General features: G+C 46.8%; 1 protein-coding gene across 1 annotated transcript in view; it reads left to right on the top strand.

Annotated features, from left to right (window-relative positions):
• The window catches only part of LOC115310200 (short stature homeobox protein 2), a 72,463-nt gene extending 53,793 nt beyond the window's left edge, over positions 1 to 18,670 (top strand). Inside the window, exons 3-4 of the mRNA XM_042294309.1 lie at positions 981 to 1,038; positions 18,240 to 18,670. Of these exons, the coding sequence (XP_042150243.1) occupies positions 981 to 1,038; positions 18,240 to 18,670 (489 nt within the window). The remainder of the gene's footprint in view (positions 1 to 980; positions 1,039 to 18,239) is intronic.
• The last annotated feature ends 7,655 nt before the right edge of the window (positions 18,671 to 26,325 follow it).

Genomic DNA, 26,325 nt, shown 5'->3' with positions numbered 1-26,325 from the left:
ACTGACTGCGGATTACTCCATATACAAGAATATATGGACAGTTTGAAATTAACAGTTTCAGACAGATGCAACATTCACTAGTAATACACTGTTTCCAGTTACTTACTATGACAGTAGAAATATGTACATCTCATGACCGAGTCTCACAGTGATCGCATTAATTATACCTAATACTTAAATGTCAGTAACTTGTTATACCGAGTTACTGATTACGGTAAATATGACCGTCAATAATAGCCCTCCTCAAAACCTCAAAGTAGGTCGTCACGTTCGTGTCACGATATCTAATAGGCTAATAAAGCAGCGGCACAAAGGCCCTCGAAATGCAAACTGAAATATTTTTATCATCGCATGTTTAGTGTTAATGTTTTTAGTAACAATAACCCCAATAGTCTTAATCTAAAGTTACCTGGGAAGGTAGATGTATTTTTGTTTACCGGTCTCGTGACAGACATAACTGTGTTGCCCCACGCAGTAACAAATATTGAGCGGGACAATACTAGCCTGATTGGCTAGTTTAATCCGCCTGTGCTATATCTTGTTCTATAAATCAAAATAAAGAAATTCGATAGCACCCACCACATTCTCAAGTCCTCCTGGCCAACTTCTGAGGATAGACATACGTATATATAAGGTCCCGAAAACGCTGGTTAATTATCTTCGTAATACACGTATATCCAAGATATTCTTAACTTCAATGTAAATATTGCCTATGCGTCTTTTCTATATTGTTTCTTCTCTCTTAGCTTTACTTTACTCTATCCTCTTTTGTCTTTTTTTTTCTTTTTGTTGAGAGGAACATTATCATTTATACAGGTTGACATTTTTGTGCATGTAACTGAACAACTCTGTTCTCTCTTTAAAGTATTCTCCTCTTTCTTTTCACGTATGAACGTCGAGTTGTGCATGAGCACATGTAAGGTTGGTCGTGGGTTCTCGACCGGCAAAGTGACACTTTAGCGCGGATTTTTCTGTTTCAGGTCTGGTTCCAGAATCGGAGGGCGAAATGCAGAAAACACGAGAGCCAGATGCAGAAGAGTAAGTTCATTTCACGCCTTCATAACCGGGGCAGTTTAAACATTCTTTCGAGGTAGTGGTCCTTCATGGAGATTCATATGGGAATAGTGACGTATGCAAAATACGTCGAGCTCATAGATTTCATATATGCCATATATCGTTGTAGTTTATTTCGTAACAAAAAATCAAAGGAAACAAATACCAATTTGGAGTGTGTTACCATTTCACCTCCCGTGCGAAATTATAGCTTGTAGGTGACTTGCATATTCTGGTTCAAGTGATTTTGTCATTTTATTTAGACCTTTCATGATAAGCATTGCTTACGGATTACCATAGACCCCAAACAAGCTATATACAAGAAGAAATTAGGCGGCATCAGTAAAGCCTGCATTACAATATAGGCTTCACGCTTCCAGTGATACTTGCCCCATGACGTCTTGTGATCTCAAACCCGGTGGTGGAAGATTCATTTGACCAGGGAGGGCCAAGCGTTCGCAAGAAAGCGTCCAGTAACGTCTGGCTGACACGCTTGACTGAGACTGCAGCAGCAGTGTTTTGGCCGCGCTAAAGTTGTTTGATAGTTCTTTTTACAACTAACGACAACCCCCGCGCATGGCCAAAGGCATTTCCCGAGATTAAGATGGCGTCGTTCAGTTCATCCCGCTGCTGAACTGAAAGACGCCTAAAACATACACTGTGACGTAGTCGGCGCTTCAAAGAATATCCTTGCAAGGAGCACGACGTCTATCTAAGAACTTTAGTCCGCCTTCTCTTGAAGGACCCCATGGATGTTCTCCGAAAACAACTCAGCACTAAGACGCTTGTAACAGGATATGCCAATAAGACGCATCTTGAACGTGGAAGACTGCCTCATGCGCTCGTCGTCAGAACCTTGGCAGACGTGTCCATACAAGTCTCCACTTGGATAAACTTTACAGCCCCAAAAGGCTTGGAGATTTCGCTCACGAAGTCACGCTTTCAGGCACCAACGTCTTATAAGTAACCAGAGGCACGGCGACATTGGCGGTTGTCGTTCTCGCTACACCGGCCACAACGAACATGCTCTGTGGAAAAATCTATCTTTGCTCAAACCAAAATCAGGGATTCTGCTAATTTGCAATGTGTGCCACTGAGGGGCGGGCTTCAGGTTCATGCAAGGATTTTAATTGAACAGTGGAGAGCACTCTGCACAGAATAGCATAGTGTATAAAGTGTAATAAGCGTGATGAGATGTGGCCGGGTAACCGATGAGCGATGAGGGTGCTTGCCTTCCTCGTACGTGAGGTGCCGAGCAACGCAGACGTATGTGTAGAGGCCGTCTGAGACAGGCCGCCGGGACCTTTCCCATGATTACCTTCGTGCTGAGATGTGTCCAGGGGTGCTATGTTGCGCTTTTTGGACTCCCAGGAGACTAGGGAGAGGGAATTGACGTCAACGACACAGCAAACGCAGATTGGGTGTTGATTTCGTTTTCTTCTGTCAACGTCCAATCTGCATTTGCTCTAGTCGTTGACGTCACTTCCCTCTTCCAAGTCTCCTGGGAGTCCAAAAAGCGCAACATAGCCCCCCTGGTACCCGATGAGTGGCGAGGTTGCGTCATTCCTCGTGCTTGAAGTACCGACTGATGCAGATGTATTCGTAGAAGTCGTCGCATGGGTGATCTATGTGCACCCGCAGTGGTCGTTCTCGAGGGACGTGCCCGTCAGTCACTGGATGGGCGTCTGACGGAGCGAGCACATGCTGTGCGAGATGGACTAGGCGGTGTAGCTGTTTTCGGACCGATAATGGCCGTCAGGCTTCACTTTGACTTCGTGACCCTGGCCGAGATGAATGCTGCCGACCAAACCAACAACGGTGATGAAGCGGCTGGGTTTCTTGGGGGGGTTGTTCCTGCCGTTGGTAGTCGAGCTTCGATCTAGCTGGCTCGCGCTGCCTGTGGTTCAAAACTCTGACTTCATTTTCTTCGACATCTTGGATCTCCTTCCGTGGTCTGAAGAACAAAAACATTAAATCCGTTGAGCCAAATTTGAGCTTTCTAGTTTTCATGTCTACTTATATTATTAATAAAAGTTTATACGCTTAGTTTATACTTTGTTCTTATCAAACAAATACTAAAAATTTCACGATAAACCAAACTTATTTGTATTACTTAAAAATAAGGAAACACGGGCATCTGCGGGCTCGCGCAGTCTGACTGCCGCCATACTGTCACTCAAAACAAAATATGGCTTGCACATGACGTCACTGTCCCGTGCTGGTGATCATTCTGGGTCATTCCTACTTGTTCTTGCCAAGAAATACAAATTCTCAGCTAAAAAGTGCATGCTGCAGGTGCACGCTCAGCAGCAAGGTCACCACTAGAGCCACTAAAATGAGCTGCGCTTAGAGTATCGGCGGCACTGTGTTCCCCGACGTTGCTGTGGACGCCGCCATTTTGGTGTTTTTGCAGAGCAGATGCAACTACCGATCGTCAAGATTCCAAAGTGCGACTTCCTCAGCATTAGATTCGGCGTTAGGAAGCTGATGTAATATTTCTTTGCTCTGTCGCGAACTCTCCGCTATCGGCGGACCCCTGCGCGCTTCCAGATTTCTTCTTTTGATCACATACTTTCGTTATTTGTGCTACGTCCTACAAAGCGCGCAGGTTCTTACAAACGTTTTATAGGTACGTCTCTGAAAGAAAATCGTCTCACCTGATCGCCGTGTTACTAAAGAAGAAATAAGTACACTACCGGAAGTCTACTGGGGCACCAAACACTATGGCACCCTCGTGGTACCAACTCCCACCGAATGCGGTGAATACACGTGTTACCTCGGCAGGAAACATATGGCGCTCTCCCTCGACCGTACAACCATTTGGGTCCCGAATTTCAAAGTCCATGTCACCGCGATACGATCAAACAACATGCAATTCTGGCATTCACATATCACGTGGCATACGGTGGTTTTGTTTCCAGTCAGCTGTCCCTGGTATAACTGAATTCTAAATTTCTCGACCTGAGAGCAGCAGTCATTCGCCGTGACTTGTTCAGGCTGTACGATTCATGTTCCGAATAAAAAGGCGATTGCCGCAAAACCTCGTGCAACCGCTGTGCAACCATCTGGAGAAAACTGAAGCTACTCCGATGATCTTCATCAAAGGCAATATCTTTATTTCGCTGTCCCGAATCACACAGTACACTCTGCGAAAGGAATCCTACGAGAAGTTGGCCTTCTCGACCATCATCGTGAGCATAACCAGGTCGTACTGGCAGTTTGGGTAGATGCGGCCGCACAGGGACAGCTGCGTCCTTCTTCCAACGTCGAAGGCGGCCTGGTAGCGCTGGAAAGAGCTGCCGTTACCACCAAGAGAGTCCAGTTCTCTCACGAAGAGTGCGACGCGCTTGCCGTAAGTCCCATAGCGAGCGGGCTCTGCCCCAACCTCGCAGGACAGCTTCAGCATGCAGTCGTCCACGTCCATCTCGTGGATGAGGTCCAGCGCCGGTGCGAACTCCGTCATGTTGGCGGCCCGGCTTCGGAAGGCGTTGCGACGCAACTGAAAAGCAAATTGGATACGAGATGGCAGTGGTAAACGCCCGGAAAGTCCCTCACGTTGCGCTTGACCTAGTTCGGTCACTTCACGACATACGACTCCTATTCTCCGTTTGAAATGAATTCCGATCGAGGAACCACTGGTAAAAGTGCAACTCACTACTTGTTTTCTTTTCTATGCACGTCGCCAAAATGGTAGAAACTATAAATCTTGAAGTATTAACACACTAGCATGTGCCGTGATTGACGTTGAGTTGGGTACGACTTGGGACTCAGGCTGGGAGGCACTTACTTGATCGAACGACGTTTTAGGGAACGAAGCCCTGCCCCTGATGTTTCATCGAACGACACTTTAGCGAATGGCGGTGTTCATTTGAGCGAGCGGTGGATTAGCGATGCCGTTGTAGCGACACCAAATTATCGAATCGCTTCGGAACTCCATTTAAGGAAAATAGCTACCTGCTTCCTTGATCTCAAACCGAAATCGACTTCATTGCGTGTTTGAAGCTCCTGAGACAGCTATACATGCCTTGCACCTACGTCACATGATGACGTCGGACACCGGTATCTACCATGCTGGTGGTTGACTCGACGGCCCTTCGCAGCGAGAGCAATGGTAAACAGCGCCGCGCTAGGCTGTAGCAATTACCCCGTATCCCGACGATCGTCCGATCGTTTTGTCCGCATGCCCCGCGAGACAGAGTAGCCGTCAAGTTAGAGAAAGTACGAGCGGCAGGAAATGAATGCGGCCGCGGATTATCGAGTTTGCGGGACGCATTTCATAGCGGCGAACGACGGCACTTTTCTACCGTTGTTTACGTTCGCGCACGCCTTTGCATCGGCTTTTGCTCGTTCGTGGCGTATATAGCCTTTGACCTTCGTTGCATAACGCCGTTTTCACGCTTCGAGCGCACCTTCGGCGCTCCCGGCCGAATCCGAGCGAGTGTCGCGCCGCGAGCCCGGGCCGACGGCGATCGGCGGCCCCCATGTGCAAGCTCGCCGAGCCGCCGGGTCATCGGTTTCTGCCGTCCGCGATACGATAGCCTTTGAAAGGAACGAAAGTATTCAGGCGAGCCGGTTAGGAAACATAATAACATAAACCCTGAGACAATGAGAGTTTCTGGTCCGTTATTTGATTTATCCCTGTCTCAGGGTTAAGATTATGACGGTAACATTGCGTTGTTTACCAGTATTTCGCAAAATCGTAACAATTTTTCTACAAGCGACTCCTAGAGCCGCTGGTCAAATTATGAAGCGTGCAATTAAGCTTTTTTTTTTTTCTTTTTTTGGCGACACGGCATCCCTTTGCGTCAAAACTTCGTCGGCGGCATTTCGAAACTTCCTGCTCGTAGCGCAATCGCACCAATGCCGAAAAATTCCGCACGTACTGGATAAACGTCATAATCGTAAGCTGAGCACGTTTTTCTAAGTTCACGGTACCTTTGTTGAAAATATGGTGCATGTTAGCGCATGTCCGGGCCGTTAGCAGCATCCTACGCCTTGGTAAGCGCATCCGCGCGGTGTGAAGTCAACCACCAGTATGGTGCGGGGCCCCGTCCTTCCCTAGATGTTCCCTACGGTGACGTCACTTGCAAGGCATGTATACAAGGGAACAGAAAACTTGAAAGATATGCGCAGTTTCTGTTGCCTGTATCTTGCCCTGGCGGTGGCTCTTTTGTGCCATATAGACAATATAGAATATACTAATTGAAAATAAATTATAATTACAGTCGTAAAGCAATGTAACATCGCGTATATAATAGCTTCCACTCAATAAATCCGACTCAAATTTTGCAGATATCAAAACTAAAAAAAGTTCCGAAAGAAAAAAAGAAAGCCTATCTTCCAATTAAAAAAAAAAAACGAAGTTTTTTCCTTGTCGCCGCGAAGGTTAGGTGCATATGCACCAAATAATAATTATGGGAATAAATTGTTTGCGGGATCCATTGCTTGACACGCCGTATGAAGATTGGCCGGCGTGCTTTTTATAGATGTTATGCAGGCATTATATTAACTCGATTTAGACATGGAGTATGCTAAAACTTACCCATTATTTGGTAGCCTCCCCAAATTACGTTTGTGACACCGTGCCACTAACTCATGTATTACCCGCGGTTTCTTTACGCGTCGAACCCCGCACATCCCAAATTTCCGATCCGAAAATGACACATCTGCGATGTGTTTTATTGTTGTAATAGATAGCCCAGTCCCACGCAGTAATTCCGGATTAAGGCTGCGGTACCACGGCGGCCATCTTGAACAAAACATTAGTTGAACCACCAGGGCGGCGTTGGCTGTCCGTATGAGCAAATGCTGCAAAACCTGCGCGCCAATTTCGAAACCCTTTTTCCCGTCGCTTGCGACCTTGAGTTTCCTTCTCCACTCTTACTCCCCTCCTTTCACGTGTTCACCCTCTGGCGCGTCGCGCCCACGTTCATTGTTGGGAGGAGAATGTACCGGATAATCCCCAACTTGAGGCCCCCTGCCAAAATTGTCCGGCTGCCAAGTGATTTGAGCGAGATGTGGTTTTGAAGCGGTATGGAAAAGTGGGACCGTCAATTTTGAACTATGCCTTTTCGATACTGCATAAGTTGTGTACGGGGCTGGCCAAGGCACGGGTGCGAGGACGTAACTGTATACAATGCTTGGGTTGCAGGAGCACTCGCGCGTAGAAATGGTAGGACGCGCTTTCTGAAATCACACGCCTACATTCCGCAGCGTTGCAATCCTACGAGTAAAACAGAGTACATCTTTGGACAGTGCGTGAGTTGATGCCGGCCGTACGAAAGACACACCTCGCGCTTCCTGTCACTACTGCCTCTGCTTGCACGCGCTGCCGATTGGCGGTCCTTTCTTTATTTTGTTTCGTCGCTCTTTTGAAAATACTGAAACTAATATTTTCTCAGACCCTGCTCATCGTACCTCTGCACTACAGTTGTGTAAACACATTGTGATGTAATTTGAGATATGGGACGGAGTGTCTACATTCTTATTTCGTGTGTAATGCCGGCATAATATTCCTTTGCTGCCAGAGGGTCAAAATAATGGTAGGGTTGGCAGCAAAAACTATTTCAATGACCGAATTATGATCAAACACCAGTAAGAACATAAAAAAGAAATCACATGGGGACAATAAAAATATTGCTACAAGAGGATGGTGCGCGGGGCACAAACAATATTCGGAGTGACGTTGAGGGAACGCGACAAGCCAGATCTTTCCTGATGGCAGCCGTAAAAGTTGATTGGTGCCTCGTTTTGATCGGCTTTGCACGGAAACTCGTCGACTACCGACTATCTTGTCAGTGGTGAACATAGTGAGCATAAACTGGATGATTTTTTTGTTGTTTTTGTTTCTGTAGTTAAATGAGAGTATGGAAATATGAGACATCCGCTGACGCTTGCGTCGGCTAACGGAACCTCAATCGCCGATTGCGGCCGATGTCATGGGCGTATACAAATACATCAAGTCGTCTGGGCGGGAGCAGTTGAAGCGCCGCACTTTTTTGGCCGGTCAGTAGAGACTCCGCGAATTCTGACTCGAGGCTACTCTGTGCGGAGGGAGCCGCTACTGAGCGCGACCAATCGGAAACTAAGGATGGCTGAAATTTCCTGATTGCCATGAGATTTGAAAATTCGTTCTTGCCGTCATAGTAAATTCGTCCGAATCGCTATTCGATTTACTAATCGATTATTTGGATGAAAAGGTATATTTCAAAATTCGTACGTGGCTCACCAAATGGCAATAAACTTGGTATAGGATTTCAAACCTATATAGTGTCGCCCTAATTTACAAACTTGTTTCACTTGAAATTAGAGTTCACGCGCAAGCGAGCTGGTGGAAGCCTATACTAAAAAGGCCAGAAACAAGAGAAACAAAAAATAAATAAATAAGAGCGGGATAAGCGCAACACAGTCTCAAAGCGGTAACCGTTCTTCATTAGGTGATGAAGAGTGGTCCCCGCTCGAAACGTCGTAGTAAACTTCGAATTAGTAACTCTGACAGTACGCATTTTTGCCTTTGTATATATATATATATATATATAGAGAGAGAGAGAAAGAGAGATAGGTAGATAGATATTTTTCACTATTTGCTGACGGCCGAAACTAACTATGCAACACAATTTTCGCTAAAGGCTACCGTTATTTACAAAATATGACGAGCGTAGTTATTATATCTGCAATAATTTGATAGCAGAAACATAATTCGATCAAGCTACTTGATGAGTTGGCGTTCAATGAAGCGGTGTTCAATGAAATGTCCACTATTGGATGAAACGCCAATCAATAAAACAGAGCTACATCGGACGAAGATGCCTAGCTGTTGTGATCCGCAATATTTCGCGCAAAAACGAAAGACACCAGAATAAACAACAAGTAAAACCACAGAGCTGCCCCGCCTCATATCACCCTCAGTTGGAGCTCGACTGACACATTGCGCCGATCAAGCATCACCAACAGCTCAACACCTAAACGCCATGGCGTTCACTATCTTTGTTTGGGTGATTCCACCCACTAATATAACAACTCATACAATGCGCCGTGATAAAGTGCTTTTTGTCTTTGTGTATGTGTTTTCGTGACATCTAACCTCTGTTTGCACTCTGACTAAGAATGAAACCATGTATACTAAAACATCGATAATGGTCTCTATTTTTAGCAACGCTCGCACACGTCTTGTCTTTGACGCAGTGGAATATCATCTCCCATACACGGACATTTGGACAAAATAGGTTGGTCGGCCTTCACTCATTAGCTGCGGAACGTTTTGACCGTGACGTATCTATAACTCAAAGAAGCACCGACAGGCGGGTGCCCCTTTGAAAACAAATCATGCTCGCGTAGAGATATTTAGCGGCTATAGTATAGTCCGTGGGTATTTATTTCTAGGCCAACTCGTCGGCGTCAGTCAGTACAGGCGCTGGAGGCGTGATGAAAATGCTGGCAGATGTCGGCTTGACGAGCCCCACACTCTCCCCTTAGAGCAGATGGCAAATAAACCAACAACAATATTTGTCGACGGGCAATTGATTGAAGAGGCCAATCGGTAGTAGGATGACTCGACAAAGGGTAATTCATCAAAAATTCCAACTCGTTGACAATTGTCTGTGAGGCCATTCAGTTTCCACATTGCACTCATCTTTTGTATTAAAACACATGCACATGTTAGACATTTTAATATAAGCAAGTTTCGGGCACCGGATATGTTTTTGAAAAGCTGATTCACCGAATTTCGCATCTCCCGGTTTGTCGAATTTTGATATGAAATCATAATATAATTATTATACGTCACTTCTTCAATTAGAAATGGTTACAAATAATTATAAAATAAAAGTAGGCTTTCGCAAAAATTATGTCGATTATAGGCTATGCCAACGTAGCCGAACAGTAAAAAAAAATGTTATGAGGGTGTTTTTGTTAGGGTTCAGGAAAGACAAAGGCGATTCTTCAAATGAGCACTGGTCACACAGGCCGACTGGTAACATAATTAAAATAAAAGCACCGACTTCACAGAACAGGAAAAAACAATTTCACTAGACGTTTCGCCTTCATGAATAAACGCCTCCATGAATCATGAATAACCAACTCGCCCAAGCTGAAGTTCTGACCAGTTTCGCCTCCCTTGCGGGAGGCATCTTCAGTAGTTACACAACAATGCCTGTGTAAGCTTCGTGGAGAGGGCCGCGTTTTTTGTTACACACGGATGTGTGTGTCCCTGCGAACTAACCACGATTCTAGGATTTTCGGGACCCCCATCTGTCCTCCCTCGCCAAGGTCGTCGCGGCCGGGAAGTCAAAATAATGCCCTATTGTCCACACATAGTACACCAGTTCAGACTTCAGTCGGGTCGCGTGGGATGCGCACGTGACGTCACGCTTGTGTTTACAAAGCAAATGAAAAGTTCAACCTCAAGTCAACGCTATTTATCAAATATGTCCGTACTTCGTGGAGAGGGCCGCGATTTTTCTTATACACCGATGTGTCTCTGAGAACAGACGCGATTTTAGGAGATTTTCGGGACCCCCATCTTTGTCATAGGGTGACTCGTTTATCGGACTGTTCGTCGCAGCGAGAGTACAGGGAAGGATAATAATTCATACCCTATATTGTGCAGAAGAGAAGAATATTAAAAAAAAAGAAAACGAAGCGAAAATTTCGATTTCTTTTCTTGCGGACAGGGCATTGTAGGTGAACGTGGCTTCCTTGTTTGATTCGCCAAAGTAGCAACAAAGCGACATTTTACGATCGAGCGAGCACCGTCGGAAACACTGCCCAAAATAATTTTATAGGGAGTTTCACGGCTTTCCACTGCGACATAAGCACGTGGATAGAAAAACAAATATTGACAACAATAAATGTCGAATATTTTTGGCACGCTCACACCTGGTTTTTCTTCATAATTTGATGACTCATATGTTGATTTTGTTTGCGGAACCGTACTTCTGACCGGCAATTGTATTGCGTACGCGAAGCTTTTGCGTGCGATCCACTACAGTTAATTATTTTTGGGGGTGTCCAAGTTGAAGCGGTGCGTGTTATTTTTCGATCTCTGTCCGAATGATACAAAGTTTCACGTCTTCACCCTGTGAGTGAAGTGAGTTGGTCAGTGCTAGCATCGAAGGCTAACTTCGAATTCTAATTTGGAAATAATGTCTCTGTTGCCGCATCGCGGACAAAGATATATATGCTCTTATCACTGTAGCAAAATATTGTGGCAGGATTTGTGCTCTTGTTATGATCGTGTACCATTGTAGTCGACGTCATCCCAGCACGGCGTATCGTTTTTGTATTCGGTTCAGCCCTGCAAACCACACTTAGGAAAAAAATGAAAGTTTGCACCTTGTTTGTTCAATTTTTTGTTATACTGCAGAAACACATTGCGCCCCGTGTTTTTGAAGGCACGGTAGACGGTGGTGACGGTGAGGTGACCGACCCCCATGTCAGCCGGCGTCTCGCTCGACCTCCTCGGAGGACATGTCGTTTTTACTGGTGACTGGTGCATACGTGGAGCAACTCCGCGCGCATTGCGTTCTTCATCTCAGAGAAGGCAATACATGACTCAGCTCTATCTCGTCATTGCTCCAAAATGACAAGTGGAATTCGCAACTGTAGTCGGTGACAGGTCAAGAACGAAGTGGGAGCTCCTCCCACCCTGTTCCACTTCAGCGGAGCGAACGGGGGAGAGGAGGTCGCCCCATCTCCAGCGTTTGCAAATGGCAAATTTTAGTTTATTAGGCCACTAACTGTCAATTTACTCTCGTTCCTTTACGTCCGCCGCAGCCGATAATGTTATCCCCGGGAATACCAAAAGTATAATTTCTTTCAGCCAAAAAAACAAAACAAAACAAAACATAATAATAAAACGCCCGGTATATCACAGCTTTGACAACGCTTCACGTATGTGAGGTTCGATGACCGACAGAGAACCACCGCTGGCCGTGCTCCCGAAGCGGGGAAGTGCAATTTATGGAGACCGATCATATTATCAGAAAGGTGCAGACTAGGAAGCCTTCATGTGCGCGAAGCGCACATGGAGGCACTCTAATGCATACAATCCAGGAAAAGTATTCTTGCAACTATGAGGTTCCAGTTGTACTTACACATGCATTATCGTCAAATTTGACGGAGTTCCTTCCAACACTAAAGAGTTGTCAAGAGTGAAGATTATAAAGGAGAATATCAGCAGGAATCTATTGTCTGTTTACTGAAAACAAAAAACAAGCATCAGAAAAACGCATTTGGGCGGCCGGGGCGGCCAGAAGCACGGACTGCGCGCACCCGAATGGGAGGACACTCCTAGCAATTTGTTTTCAGAGCCACGGTATGCCGGCTGCCGGCCAAATAGTCGCTTTAATTCTATTATGGCTTTCGAAACGTAAATACACGCTCGAGAATTTTCAACAATATCACGCGAGCGCCGACCGGCCTGTAGATCAGCGCATCGTCACGGCGCGAAGTAGCGATATCAATGACAGTACGCGCGTGCGCAGAAGAAACGCGCCGAAGTCGGCGTCGGCTGCTAAGCTGTTTCCCCAATCACGACCCAACCCTGGCGCGACGCCCACCGCTTGCTCCACCCCATAAGCAGGGGACCTAGTAATCAAAGCGACACACACGGTACGCAAAAACGAACAGCAGCCAGTAGGAAGGACACCGACACGAGCTTAGTCAGCGAACGAAAAGACAGACACAAACTTCACTCTGGGCAAACAGAGCAGGGGTAGTTACAAGGTTGAGAGGCGTGCGCAGACGGAGGTAAGCAGTGCACAATAAATACGCGAAAACTCGCAGCAACCGAAGAACCACGCAGCAAACACGTACGTGCACACGCACCAGAAGCACGTGCGTCACGCTGCGTATCTACGCGGAACTGGCGATTTTGGCATTTCGGTAATTTGAAACTTCGATATCGATTGCGTGAACAATTTATTCAGCAAACTGAACCGGTGAAGCCTCGCATAAAAAAAAATCGTTTGACAATATGAAAGCGACTGAAATTCTTCCTAAAAGCTATATTAGCAGAAAGTACCGTGTTATAAAGGACCTCACGAGTTTCGACCAAGTTTTCCAGCACGTTATTTTGCAAGAAACGGAAGAAGCCAAGTGTACAACCAGTTTCCGAAGCTGGCAACCACAGCTGGAATCAGCGCCATCCTCGGCAGTTTCCTGAACCTCGCGTAGTCACATTTCAGCCACCGCCACATAGAGGGCGCAACCAGACATCCAATTTGTGTTTTCTGTATGTTTTATGATTTTCTTAAATAAATAGGCTCGATTAGTGAAAATGTGGGCTAATAATCAGGACCTGGAACAGTAATCTCCATTTAATACTAAAATATCGGCCTAAATGTCTGCCAAAAGGGGTCAAAATACTCGTTTTTGACTATCAACAAATACGTGATTTCAGCTATATTCAAACTTTTTTTATGGAAAATCAAAAGTGAAATCTAGAAAAAGGGCCTCGCTTTGCAAAGCAGAATATGTTTTTCTTTGCGGGCCTACAATTTTATTCATGTGTGCCAATCCCTAAGCGCTGTACCACTGTACTACCAAATGAAGTTTGCCAAAATTAACGGTTTTTGTCACTTTTCACGTGAGCATTCCGAAAAAGGTTTAAGCCATATTACAATGAAATTTAGCGTAACTCTTTCGACCATAATTACAAAATGATGTAAAAAGTTTCAAATAAAATGACCGAGTAGGCGCCCAAAACTTCGCGACTGAAGTGCTTCCGCAAAGTCAATTTTTCTAAAGTAAATATCTGTCAAAATAAAATGAAAAACGAAAAAAGGGCCTCCGTTGACAATGAACGCACTCTTCTTCTATAACATTCTAAAATTTGAAAGAAATTGCTCCAATAGTGCACCCTGTACCACTGTACTACGAAACCATGTTTTGCCGAAAAGGCCAATGTTCGCGGGTGCCCACTGAATTAGCGTTTTGCACTAGGAAAACAAATCCTACATCAGATAAAAGATAATGTTGTACACTACAAGATGATATATAACACATAATTTTAGCAAGCTTGAACACGCCACGATCGCATTTCGAAAACGTGCTGAAAGCGTCATATGTCATGGCCGCCGTGGGACCGCAGCCTTAAGACGAGAGATACGCACAAAAAAAAAAAAAAAATTGAACTGACCTTCGCAAGCAACTGCTGCGTCCGTCGTAGCCGCTCCAATTCACTGTAAGAAAACGGCCCATTGTCTTGCCTTCCCGTGAAGCTGGAATCTTCGTTTCGTGCCGTCCTCTGGAAGAATCCAGCTCCCACATTGTCGTCCTGCAGCATGCTTCGCACTACTTCGCCCAAGATGCCCGGAATCATGTGAAGAGGCAAGTCGCCCATTCCGGGCAGCGAGACGGCTCCCGCTGGAAACGGGAGGGATGGCAATGTCGGCAACGCATTTAGATCCAGTTGTCTACTCATGGTGGCTTCGCTGATCCCGGCCCTCCACCAAGCAAACAGGCCCAGGAGCTTGACGGCGATGGCCAGCTTGACTCCAGCAACCCCGGCCATGTTGAAGATGATGGTGTACGGCAGAAGCGCTAGGCTTAGCAGGGTGCCGAGCAGGAGTCCGTCAATGTCGCAGGCCTGGTGCAGGAAGGCGAGGAGTAGCAATAGCGTGGCGACGATGTTCATCTTTACGGATGCAGCGGCTTCGAGAATTGACTACGAAAGAAGCCGGAAAAGGGGGCGACTTTAGCGATGTCCGACCCCGTCCTGGTCTATCCTGGAACTGCGCATACGCGGTGTAGCACGGAGATTGAGGTCACCTTGATGTGTCTGGAGGTCACTGTTCTTTGGGGACGAACTCAAGTGGGGTCCAGATGCTTCCACAGCATTTTGGGGGGCACGAGGACAATGGTGACAAAAGGGTCTGTGGCCCTGGAGATTGTTATCGCCAAAAAGAAAGTAGGATCTTTGTTCACCGGAAGCTGACAGCCTGTTGAAAGCTACGCACTCGCCGGACCAATCACCTGGGTCGGGTAATGAAAGGGTGTTTCATTACCTGACCCAGTTCTCTGCGCGTCGGTATGGCCTGGTCACGTGGCGAAAGACAGACGTAAGATTGGTCCAACGAGCACGTAGCTTCCACCGCACTGTCAGCTTAGGAGTGAACGGAGTATCAGACAGGTGGATACAGTTTACGGGCTTTCACTTACAAGCTTTTATCTCCCCCCCCCCCCCTCCTCCTCCCCCCTCCTTGTCTTTCGCTTCAGAGAGTGATAGTATTGGAGACAGGAAATCAAAGGAAGTGATACTGAATATGAGGAAGGGACAAAGGGACGCACAACAACGACAAGTGGCAACTTCCAGTGACCGAGTATGTCACGTTTAGTGGGGGGGGGGGGGGGGGGGGGGGGGGGGAGTGAAAGATAAGAAAGAAAGTGGAAGTAATAGTAGTCGCCCCAGCAGCGTCTCGCAACATCGCGCCGCCGCGCAAACGCCAAAGCCACGCGAGGCCACCGCCACCAACACAGTTGTCGCGGGATGAACCAAATTTCTTCGTAGGGAGGGACCGAGCAGGGATCTCGAGGCTGTAGGCTCAACAAGTTGTCACCAAGCGCACCAGTCCCAAGGAGAACCGGGGTGGCTGTTATAATAACTAGGCCGAATTGTGTAGAAACATTATTAAGCCGCATCAGAAAGCGGGCCGGAATGATTTCCGGCCCGCTTTCTGAAATGTTCCAATTTAAGACGCTGTGTGTGGTAACAGTATTCGCCCCGCCCCCTTTTTTTTCTTCTTTTTTTTCTTCTTTTTGCAACAAACGGAGTGGAGCCATCTACTCGGTAGCCCTGGCGCACTTCCGGTCCGAGTATATTTTATAAATTTTTACGCATCATTGTTTCACTATGAGAGTGAATTATATGTAAGAGTGGCATGGTCTAGCATTCTCCGATAATAGCGCGAAGATTTAATCTCTCAAACACTATGAAACTCGCCGTCTGGTCGGGAACCAGAAGCATTTGAGGGCTATTTGCACACTGGCGCCACCTCGCTTCAACTCACGCGAAAAAGAGCGTTCGGGTTTATCAGTATGAAGTTAGTTCACCTGCTCGCCTACGTTTTTCTTTTCTTTTTTCACTTTCATATATTACTGCGGTTAAATTGCGAGTCTCTTTATGGCCTGCTACTTTTGTCTCACATTTCTTCCATTAGTAGGAAATATCTTATACGGGAATAACACCCTGAAGAAGTACGACATGCGAGCTTTAGATATAAAACAAAATATTGCTCAAGTTTCGATTATGTGCGCACGACAGTAATTTGGTTACGAGTATGCGTTTTAATTGATTGGTTTGTGTTTTGACGCTGTGAACATTGCTGAACAATCAAGACACACGTGAGTCTTGTATCCCACGTGAATTTATATATATATACTGTAAACGACTTACTTTTTGCGGGCTGTAAAATTGTACAGGATGGCAGCTCCAGAGCCAACTCAGGGCATCTAGGCATACACTGCCGGGATTGTGGGTGCGACGTTCACCTGCCATCCTGTACAATTTTAGGTAGGAACAGTAACCAATTAACTAGAGAAATTATCGAAGCAGAACATATCGCCAGGAACTATAACAACTGTATTAGTACACCATCTTTACACCTGACAGAAAAAGAGAAAAATTTTTTAGGCATCTATACTTTGTTTCAGCTTCGGTCCGAGCGCGGCCGATCTTATGAGCCGAAGGGCCAATCAAACAGCGAAAGAGGCACAACGTCATGGCGTGCTCTCTACAGTTGATAGGACTAGCCGGTATTCGCCGTCTCTCTGTGCGCGCTCCTCCGCCGGCTAGTCTTATCAAGCGCAGAGAGCACGCGATGACGTTGTGCCTCTTTCGCTGTTTGATTGGCCCTTCGGCCCATAACATCAGCCGCGCTCGGACCGAAGCCGATCGGTGCGCGTGATTTGGGAAATTCGGTGGTGCTAGAGGTTGAAGAAGACAAAGTTATATAAAAAGAGTTGTCAGTCAGCGCGGTTTGTTTGAATTTTGCTTTATTTTTCGTGTGTAAGGTGTGAGTGTTGTTTGCTATAGTGCACTGTGGTGTGTGTAATAACCTGGCGGTGTCTTTAGTCTTTCAGCGCCGGGGAGACAGGGAGAAGGAGGGGGAAAGGGTGACGCGTGCTATGCTTCCGTTGGTCCGAAGCCCTGACGTCAGGAAGCGTCAACCTCTCTTTTTCTCCCCGGCACTGACAAACTGACAGACACCACCGGGTTTTCGTCAAAACGAGCCCTTTCGTTTTAGGCAAGGTCACGCGCACAGCTGGCACGGAGCCAGAGAGGAGGACTCTCCGCGGCGCGGTGGAATGCGGGCGTGCTCAGTTACTGCTCTGCCGCCGCCGGTTGTTCTTCGCCCTGGGTTTCCGTATCAGCGGTCCTTGCGCTGGAATGTGTGTGTGTAGTTAGAACGATGGTTGCGATTCCTTGGACGAGTAATATGAATGCCGTTCCTTCCACGAATCGTATGAATGATTGATGACCGTATACAAGGGTGTCGACGTACTCTGAAAGGCGGAGTACACAAAAAGGGGATGAAAAAAATTACAGGAAGATACCGCGGCGGATTCGTAGTGAATCTGTTAGCATATTCCTTGAGAAACGCCGCACACGTCCCTCTTTGGGGAACGCTAACAGTGTGCCCTTAGCGAGGCCAAAAATAGGCAGCAAAAATAGAGGAATAAAAGAGAAAGCCAAAACAGAGAAGTGAGGGGTCAGCGTTAGCGTTTCCCGAAGGGGGGCGCGTGTGACGTTCCGCAAGGGTCATGCTAACGCACTCCCTAAGAATCCACCGATAGATCTTCCTGTAATTTATTTACTATAACCGGATATTTTGCCCCTCCTATAATTGATTTAATTCTGGTCGAGATATCCATAACGGTTTGAAAAAAAAAAGAGATAAGAAAAGTAAGACACTGTCAATACACAATGCAAAAGACAGACTCCAGGCACTGCCTGAAGCACGTTTCTTCCTTGCATGATGATCCTGTCACAATGGTCATATAAAAACTGTCGGATGTTCGAAGCGCACAAATGTATGAGGTCAACATGCTGGAGACGTATCCGCAGAAAATTTTGTTATCATGTCTTTTGTATGATGTCGAGCAGCGTACCACGTCGCGATTCCTTTGTCTGCCCGATGACCTCTCACCGATTTTCCCGCTTTTTTTGTCTCTCCGCCCCTCTCCAGGCATAATGATGGCGACGAGCACGCCGATCGAATCGTCCCGGATCGCGCCCTACATCAGCGTCAGCGCCACGCCGCCACCGCCACCTCCGCCGCCGTCCCGCCTGTCGTCGTCGGACCGGCTCCTGCTTCCGACGAGCACATCGGCCGCGGCCGCCGCCGCCGCGGCCTCGGCCACCTTCTTGCCCTACACCGACCCCGCGGGACTGCTGGCGGCCGCGCAGCACTACTCGGCCGTGGCGGCCGCCGCCGCCGCCGCCGCAGCGTCGGGTCATCCGGCGCCGTCGCCGGCGAGCCTGCTCTTCTACCCGACGCCGACGCACCCGTTCGGTCTCACGGCGTTGATGGCCGCCGAAAGGTTGACCACGAAGAACTCGAGCATCGCGGACTTGAGGCTCAAGGCTCAGAAGCACGCGGCCGCCCTGGGACTGTGACATAGGATGTCGGCCGACTGGTACTACGGCCACCGCAGGCACAAACCTTGAGTGGTGTGGTGTATGGACGCGGGATGTGGACCCCATCCAGTCTGTGCTGCTGAGGCAACAGTTCCGTCTGTGCGTGAAAACAAAACTACACGAAAAACGTTGAAAGCCCGCGATCGAAGCCGCGGTTTTACTGCAAATATACATCACACGGAAGACATCCAGCAGACACTTCCTGGGGCTTTGTTTCTTCCTTGTTTGAGGGTCCCATTGGTCAGACTAAAACCGTCTGCAGAAATGTTCGAAGCAGGCATACGTATGGAAAAAAATATACTTCTGAAGCATGGCCGTAGATCATTCTTTTGTCGTGTCTGCAGCAAATGCCTTTTGTATGATGTATATGAGCAGTATGCGGTACTGCGGCTTTAGGAAACACACTCCATCAACGTTGCTTTCCTTTCGTTTTTCTTTAATATAGACTGATTGCAATCGTTGAACGGTTGATGTGATTAGTGATTCCAAGGAACTGCTTCATGTTTGGTCTCAAGTGCACTGCGAGGCTAAGGTTACGCGCGAATATTTGCTCGAGGTAGACACTAATAATGCTCATCGATTACTACTTCGTATTGCCTTTGCAAGTGGCCGAACAACAGTAGCTGTGACTGACTCGATCCCCGAGAAACACGAAAGATATTTCTAGAAACTGCCTTTTCCGAGGTAAAGGAAAAAATTCGGGGTTATTCCTGTTTTCATCAATAGACGCTCGCCCCACTTGAGCGAGACGCGCTTTTTCGTTTTCTTCTTTTTTTTTTAGGCGTGTCAAACCCAGGTTTTCTAAAAATATTTTTTATTCTTTTTTTTTTACACGGGAATGTTACGAATTTGTCACAAAAGAACATCATTGCGAAGCTAATTTTGTTTTGTAGTAAAAAAAAAAAAAATGGCGTTGAAACACCTTTACAACTTGCACAGGCTTTAAACGTATGTAGGTATATTCTGACTCTCGAGGCAGGTGTATAGCTCCGGTTGTCTATGTTTACGATTGTTTTGTGTAAATACTGCCGAGTGATTGCAGACGTAACTAGAATCAAGCCGCGCAGGAGCGCGGCACATTCACCGTGCGTGATTGGTTTCGTCCGCAATAGCGAACGCACAAAAGCGACCAGCGCAGTGACGATGCATTTTTGGTGCTTCTTGATTGGCCCACTCAGATCGTAGTGTCGTCTGCGGTCGGACTCCTCTCTAATGCGACATCGCTGCTCGCGGAAGAAGTTTCTACGGCGACAGTGAGTTCACAATGTCCGCGATACTTACGCAAAAGTAGATTCATAGATGAGTAGACATGGCGTAACATTGTATAGCCCTGAAGATTAGCTAGCGTATGAGAAGAGCAAGTCGTCTGCTTCTTGTGCGGGAGTTGCGGTGACGTCAGAATGATGCCGAGCTCTGATTGGCCGAGCTCTGATTATATATATATATATATATAATCAGCCAATAAGAGTTTGGCGTTCTGACATCGTCGCAACTTCTGTGCAAAAAGCAGAAGAACTTGCCCTGCGCACAGAGTTTCCTCCGCTCTAGTTCCTACCACGTAGACGATGACCGGATTTGTTACCCCGCTGTAAGGTTTGCCGCAGGGTTTATGCGCGCGTGCGTTTTCTGTTCTAATATTAGAACGAGAAAATATTATAACGTCTTTTAAATGATTGTTCAGTTTATCTGAGGTGGCTATTAATTTAACGATCAAACGTAATATGTTAGTGACAGTGAACTGAGAACATGGGCGACGTCGTGTTATTATTTCTTTTTCAGTACGGGTATTAGACGAATAAAATGGTCATGTTTTTAACATTGTTGCCCTAACGTGTTCATTTTTAGTGCTCCCGATGGAAGGAAAGACGAACGCAGGGAAGGGAAGGGTTGCCTCCTCCTTTCAGAATGTGTAAAGAAACGAGTTTTTGAGTTGGTAATAAAACACCAAAGAATACTAGTATCTGCAAACACAGACACCAGAAAAAAGGTCCCTCACCTTTTTTTTTATGGTGTGCGTGTATTTTCAGTGTCAGGGAGTTTACGCCGTTTGCGCTATTTCCTACATTACCCAACTCGCCCAAGCATCCATTCTAAAACTAACAATACATGTAAAAAAAGAAAGAAAGAAAAGAAACCACACACAACAACTTTGTAGCAATACAGAAAAAAGAGCTACAACTCCTGTACGCCGGTGGTCATGCAAAATTCCCGGGCGGCGCACGTTTTCTTTTGTTTGTTTTCTCACAACTCAGTAAAAGTCTCAGAGAAAACGCAATCTTTTCCAAACTTGGTTTTACTATACGCTCAAGTGAAGTAGAGCTGAAGGCTCTTTCTCGTACGTACGCGTTGTTTAGCAAAGAAAAAAAAAAAAAAGGCCATTCAACTGGTACCTTAGTTTTCTAAATCGATTCGCAAACAGCGAAGTTACGCATATATGACAAAATGTGGAACGCTCGTATACTCCACCGGATGAGCCTACGCTGCAGTAGCACCTCTTACACTTGCAGACGAGGACGAGGCACTTCCGTTTACCAATTTGGTCAGATCGGTTTCACGGATTTACTCCCATGGCGCGGCCTAAGATGCCCCGTGTCTCCGTGCTTTTCTAGTAACCACGCATCCCCAGTTCGTCTGCGCCATAACTCTCATTTCTATAAAATTCTTTCGCATAAAAAGCAAACACATAAAGATCTAACTAAAAAACGAAAAGAAACTTGGCACGTTGTACGAGCAGTGCTAATAACCCAACTAATAAAAAAAAAGATTTACACAGAAGTTACAAGAATGAACTTCGCAAGTATGACTGCCGCGCAACACTCTTGCGCTCGTGCAAGTCGAGTTTGTCTTGAGCTGGAAGACAACGTGCTTGTAGGTTAGTAGCCACTGGCTGAACAGCGAAGACGCTAGATACCCGTTGAAGAAGACTAACTTCCCGGTGGCTGAAAACCACCGGGAAGTGGTCTTCAGCCCCTTCCCGGTGGTCTTCGCTTGGACACACTTAGTATTCGCTTGGGCACACTTAGTAGCAATAACAATAAATAAAAAAGCGCGAAACAGAAACACCGCGGAGACAAAGTCAATTGAAATCACACAGCTTGTCCCTAAAACCGCAACACACATCATTAAAAAAAAAAAAAAGATTTAAAATATTTTTTGAGGCGTGTTCCTTCCTTGTATGGTCGCACAAACAATTGTCTATGTTCGAAGCAAACGCATGCGTATACTTCGAACATAGACGAACGTGCTTCCGAATATGCTCAAGGGGATGTCCGCAGGTCCTTCCGCCATCATGTTTGCACCGCGTGTTTTTGTATGACGTGTGAGCGGAGCGACTGTGGCTTTTAAGAAACTAAACTCCACCACGGACGCGCACACGTGCCACAAGTCGCGCACAGACAAGCCAACAAACCTTGCAGTTACAGAAGCCGACACGCCGAAAGAGCTGAGGAGCCCTCCGTCCCGTGATTGCGAGCCTCCCTTCCTCTTCTCTTACTCCCGTTTCCCTCTTCTTCTATCCCCCCTCTTTCTTTCAGTGACCCCTCAACATTTACACTAATTCCTTCACCGGTAATTGGGCCCGTGTTTGTCAACAAATAGGCTCCGTTTGCAGAATCACTTTGGTCAGTGCTCCGTGAGGCCGCCCCGGCGGCGGGGCCTCGTCAGGGATGATTCAATTACCCCGGCCCGGATTTGTAATTTAAATGACGCGCCGGAAGCGAACTCTGTCTCCACCCAGGTCCGAAGAGGGAGAGGCTGCGAGTCCTCTCTGTCTCTCTCCTCTTTCTTCTAACAAGGGAGGTGGGAACACTCCGGCTACAGTGGGCAATAAAGGAATCTTCCCGGTAACGGTTTTTCATGGTTCCGACTGTTGTCCGCTGTTGGATGTATTGACGCCAAACGCTCCGGCGAAAGCACGGTCGCTGCATCGCTATTGTTATTATGATTTGAGAAATCTTTATATGACCTTTTTGTTTTTAGACAGTTGGTTTTTAATTATGCGTGCCTCTGGTGCTGGGAACCACGCGCTGCGGGGGCGAAAACATATTAGTTTCCGTCTCCCAGAATTTCTTAACAAAGTCGCAGTCCACGCTGTACATACATACACATATATATATATATATATATATATATATATATATATGTACTTTGAACATGACCGCAGACATTGTTTGTATGACCAATGTGGCAGTACCACTTTGCAAGAAAGAAACATGCCTCGACATTCCGCAAAACAATGGCAATATGGCAACTCGTTAAGAAAGAGCCCAAAAGTGAAATTTATTGTTTGCTTCGAGGAATATATTTGTAGGGAGAGAAAAAAAAACTTGTTACAGCACGTTTTTCATAACTTTTGCCATATTCGCAACTCGAGAGGAAGCGACGCCACCCAGCGGACAAGACGTAAAGAAGAGAACCGGGGAGCTTCCGCCTATCTAAATGCGTATCCACAAGTGTGCAGCAAAAACGCGCGGTCTGGCGGCCGAAATGTGAAACAGGAAGGGGATTCAAGGCACGCCGGTAGAGTTACGGAGGCTCTATACACTTTTGAGAATGCGCGAGCCTGTGGTCACGCGATAACTGTGAGGACTGCTCAGGTGCAGATACCTGAAGGATGGAAAGGCGCGTGCCGAACGCCCGTAATTCGTTCCATGAAACGCCGGAAAAATTAGCACTGCCGCGGAGCCCGAGCAAATGTTGCGGCATATATCCTTCAGGTATGCGGTCTCGGAGCAAACGACCGGTAAACGATTTACCCTAGTCAATCACCTGGAAGCTCGTTGCTAAATGGTATGAACAAAGAAATAATTACGATATGTTGCGAACGTGAGTTGAGGCTGGACGCCATAACCGCCAGAGAACATGCACAATTACGTCTACAGTACACAACGTGCTTAAAAACACACGACTCGACACTTGTGCGGTGACTGTCTGGTGGTCCAAGCGCGACCTTGTCATAAAGATAAATTTCGAATTGAAATTTCATTCAGTTTTGCTAAAGTAAGCTCCACTCGTCATCTGATACGAACGTAGACAACATCGTGATCTCATAATTGTTAATATTAAGCCACGGTTACTTAAATTACAAATTACGGAAAGTAACCAGTTCATCTAGGTTAATTGTCTCAATATAACTCAAACTACCCCCCCCCCCCCCCTAAAAAAAAGGAAAAAAAAGGAGCAGGGAAACAGCATCGACCTTCCCCGTACGAAGTAACCCGCGGGGCCCTTTTCTACCTACTACACGTGCTCCCTAATCAAAAGCCCGGACGAAGTCTCCAATTTCCCACGCCAGAAGGCGCATCGCCGCCGTTGCCCCGAGCCAAAATCGAATCATCGTCATTACCACGAAGCTTACAGAAGAGCCCACCAGGGGAAGGAGGGAAGAGGGCGGCAGCAGCTCCGTGGTTCTCCGTGCCGCTGCACCAAAAACCCAACGCCTCCCTAAACAAGCTCGTCTAGCTGTCTCTGCCGCTTTTCTTTCTCTCTTGTACTCGTTGCCTGCTTTTTTTCTCACGAATTACAGGGAAGGCTTCCCGTGTTTACCGTCGAATTTGGTGTCCGGGTCTCGACGTGCGCCGAGCGTTTCACTTCCCCTTTTGTTGGAGTATACGCGGCCCGTGCCCGGTGTTCTCTTATACGTATAAGTTCCCTTCTTTCCCTACTCGACCTAAGAGCGCAGGAAAAGCTACGCGTCGGAAAAGTCAACCATTCGTAGGGTTTTGAACCACGTGACTGCATTCTGGGCATGGATGCTCCGAAAACGTTGCAGTCACGTGGCAGAGGGCTGATTGGTACAGCCTGAGCGTAGCTTCTACTCTTACTGTCAGCCTAAGGAAACGTACATCCCAAAATCAACCAACGAAGGTCTTTGCCGGAGTATGCTTCCGATTTCTGCCGTGGGCGGTCCGGGGCTCCGGATACTGTTACTGTCCGCGTACTGTGAACACTGTGGGCTGGTGCAACCGTCGATGGAGCAAAAATAAAAACCAGTATGGCGACGCGCGTGACGCCGACTTTATGCTACGGTTTACTCGCGTTCAATAGACTTAGAAGCAGATTACCTTACCGAATATGTAATCAAGTAGTTCGGCAGTAATGGGGCATTTAAAGCATACTCTTACGAAAATTGTCAATAAGTTCCAATAGACCGATCTCATCAGCCAGTTTCGCTACGCCGCCGCTTCCGGCGTGCATCGTGTGAACTGTAGTCTTTCTGCACGCGCGACAACCCCACTGCGGGTCGGCACGAGCAGAACACGAGACGGCACGAGGTGACCCGTTCACTATCGCCTGTCTTTGCGAACTACAATTATGGCGGCGTCACGCATACGTGGAAAGCTCGGTGTGATCGGTCTATTGAGTTTCTAATGTATTCCTTATAGAGTACATTAGAAACTCAATTTAAACTCAATGATAATTTTTTTTTTTGAGGGTAGGACTATGCCGAAGAACCCGTGATTTGGAGACTGCGCGATTTTAGAAACAACTAAAATAACTTTAGCCTAGCACCCTGATAAATGCCCGTGGACGGGACCTGCAGGAATGGCAGAGTTGAATTGTAAACAGAAGGGGATTGGTGGCCGACTGTAGGCTAACGCACACCAGCGATCGGAGCATGTGGAGCGAAAGCTCGCGCTGCAGGATCTAGGGATCCGGCGTTCAATACACATCCCAGCCGTTTCAAAATAGATAAGCGTCGTACCGGCGTGCGGTCGTATGTCACTATACTGCGTTGTGCTCGTTAAAGACCCTGCAGACTAACAGTTGTACTGCACTGGCTAAATTTCTCGTGTAGAGCTGTATAAACCCACTCATAACATTATTATTCATTAATATTATTCCAAAGATAAATAAAGAGAACTCGGAAACAATTTTAATAATAATCACAAACTTTTTTTTTATATAGCTTGCTGTTTTGACGAACACTCACAGAGTACGTGTGGTCACGGCGCAAGTAAATTTACGGCTCGCGCTTCCAAAAGACGTCCCCCAACTTTCTTTTTTATAGCTTGCAGTTATGACGAACATTCACAGAGTACCTGTTGTCACGGCGCAAGTAAATCCCTTTACGCCTCGCGCTACTGAAGAACGTTCCCCAACAATCCCTCGACTGGCCCGTCAAGGCGGCGGCATGCATATGATTGCGATGCGTCTAATGGTCACAGGAAGAAGAAAAGACTGCACATATCTCGTTTTCATCTTTAACTGGGTGCTTAGAACTGCATTTTTGTTTTTACAACGAAGACAAAACAAAACGAGCAAGCACACTCTGGGTCTAAGACCGCATGCAGCCTCAAACTGTTCGTACACCATACAGAAGACGCGGAGTTTCTCCGCAGACATAATGAGAGAAATATCCGCAGATACGGCTCAGAAATGTCCGAAGCATGTCTTGCTTTGTACATAGGTATGCTTTCGAACATGCCCGCAGTTCTTACGACCAACATGACGAGACCGTCGTACAAGAAATGAAAACGCTTCAGACAGCGTCTGCAGCTGATTTCTTGTTTACCGCATTAATATACTCCAAAAAAAAAAAAAAAAGCTTGTGCGTCTACTTTTCCGCACAACACCTCGGAGAGCCAATCTCCGCAACTTATGGAGGCGCTCAGGGAATGACGATGCCGAAACAC

The sequence above is a fragment of the Ixodes scapularis genome, unplaced genomic scaffold (assembly GCF_016920785.2).
Source record: "Ixodes scapularis isolate PalLabHiFi unplaced genomic scaffold, ASM1692078v2 PGA_scaffold5__190_contigs__length_132052651, whole genome shotgun sequence".
NCBI lineage: Eukaryota > Metazoa > Arthropoda > Arachnida > Ixodida > Ixodidae > Ixodes > Ixodes scapularis.
The sequence above is the reverse complement of the archived record's forward strand: the minus strand, read 5'-3'. Positions and strand labels throughout refer to the sequence as shown.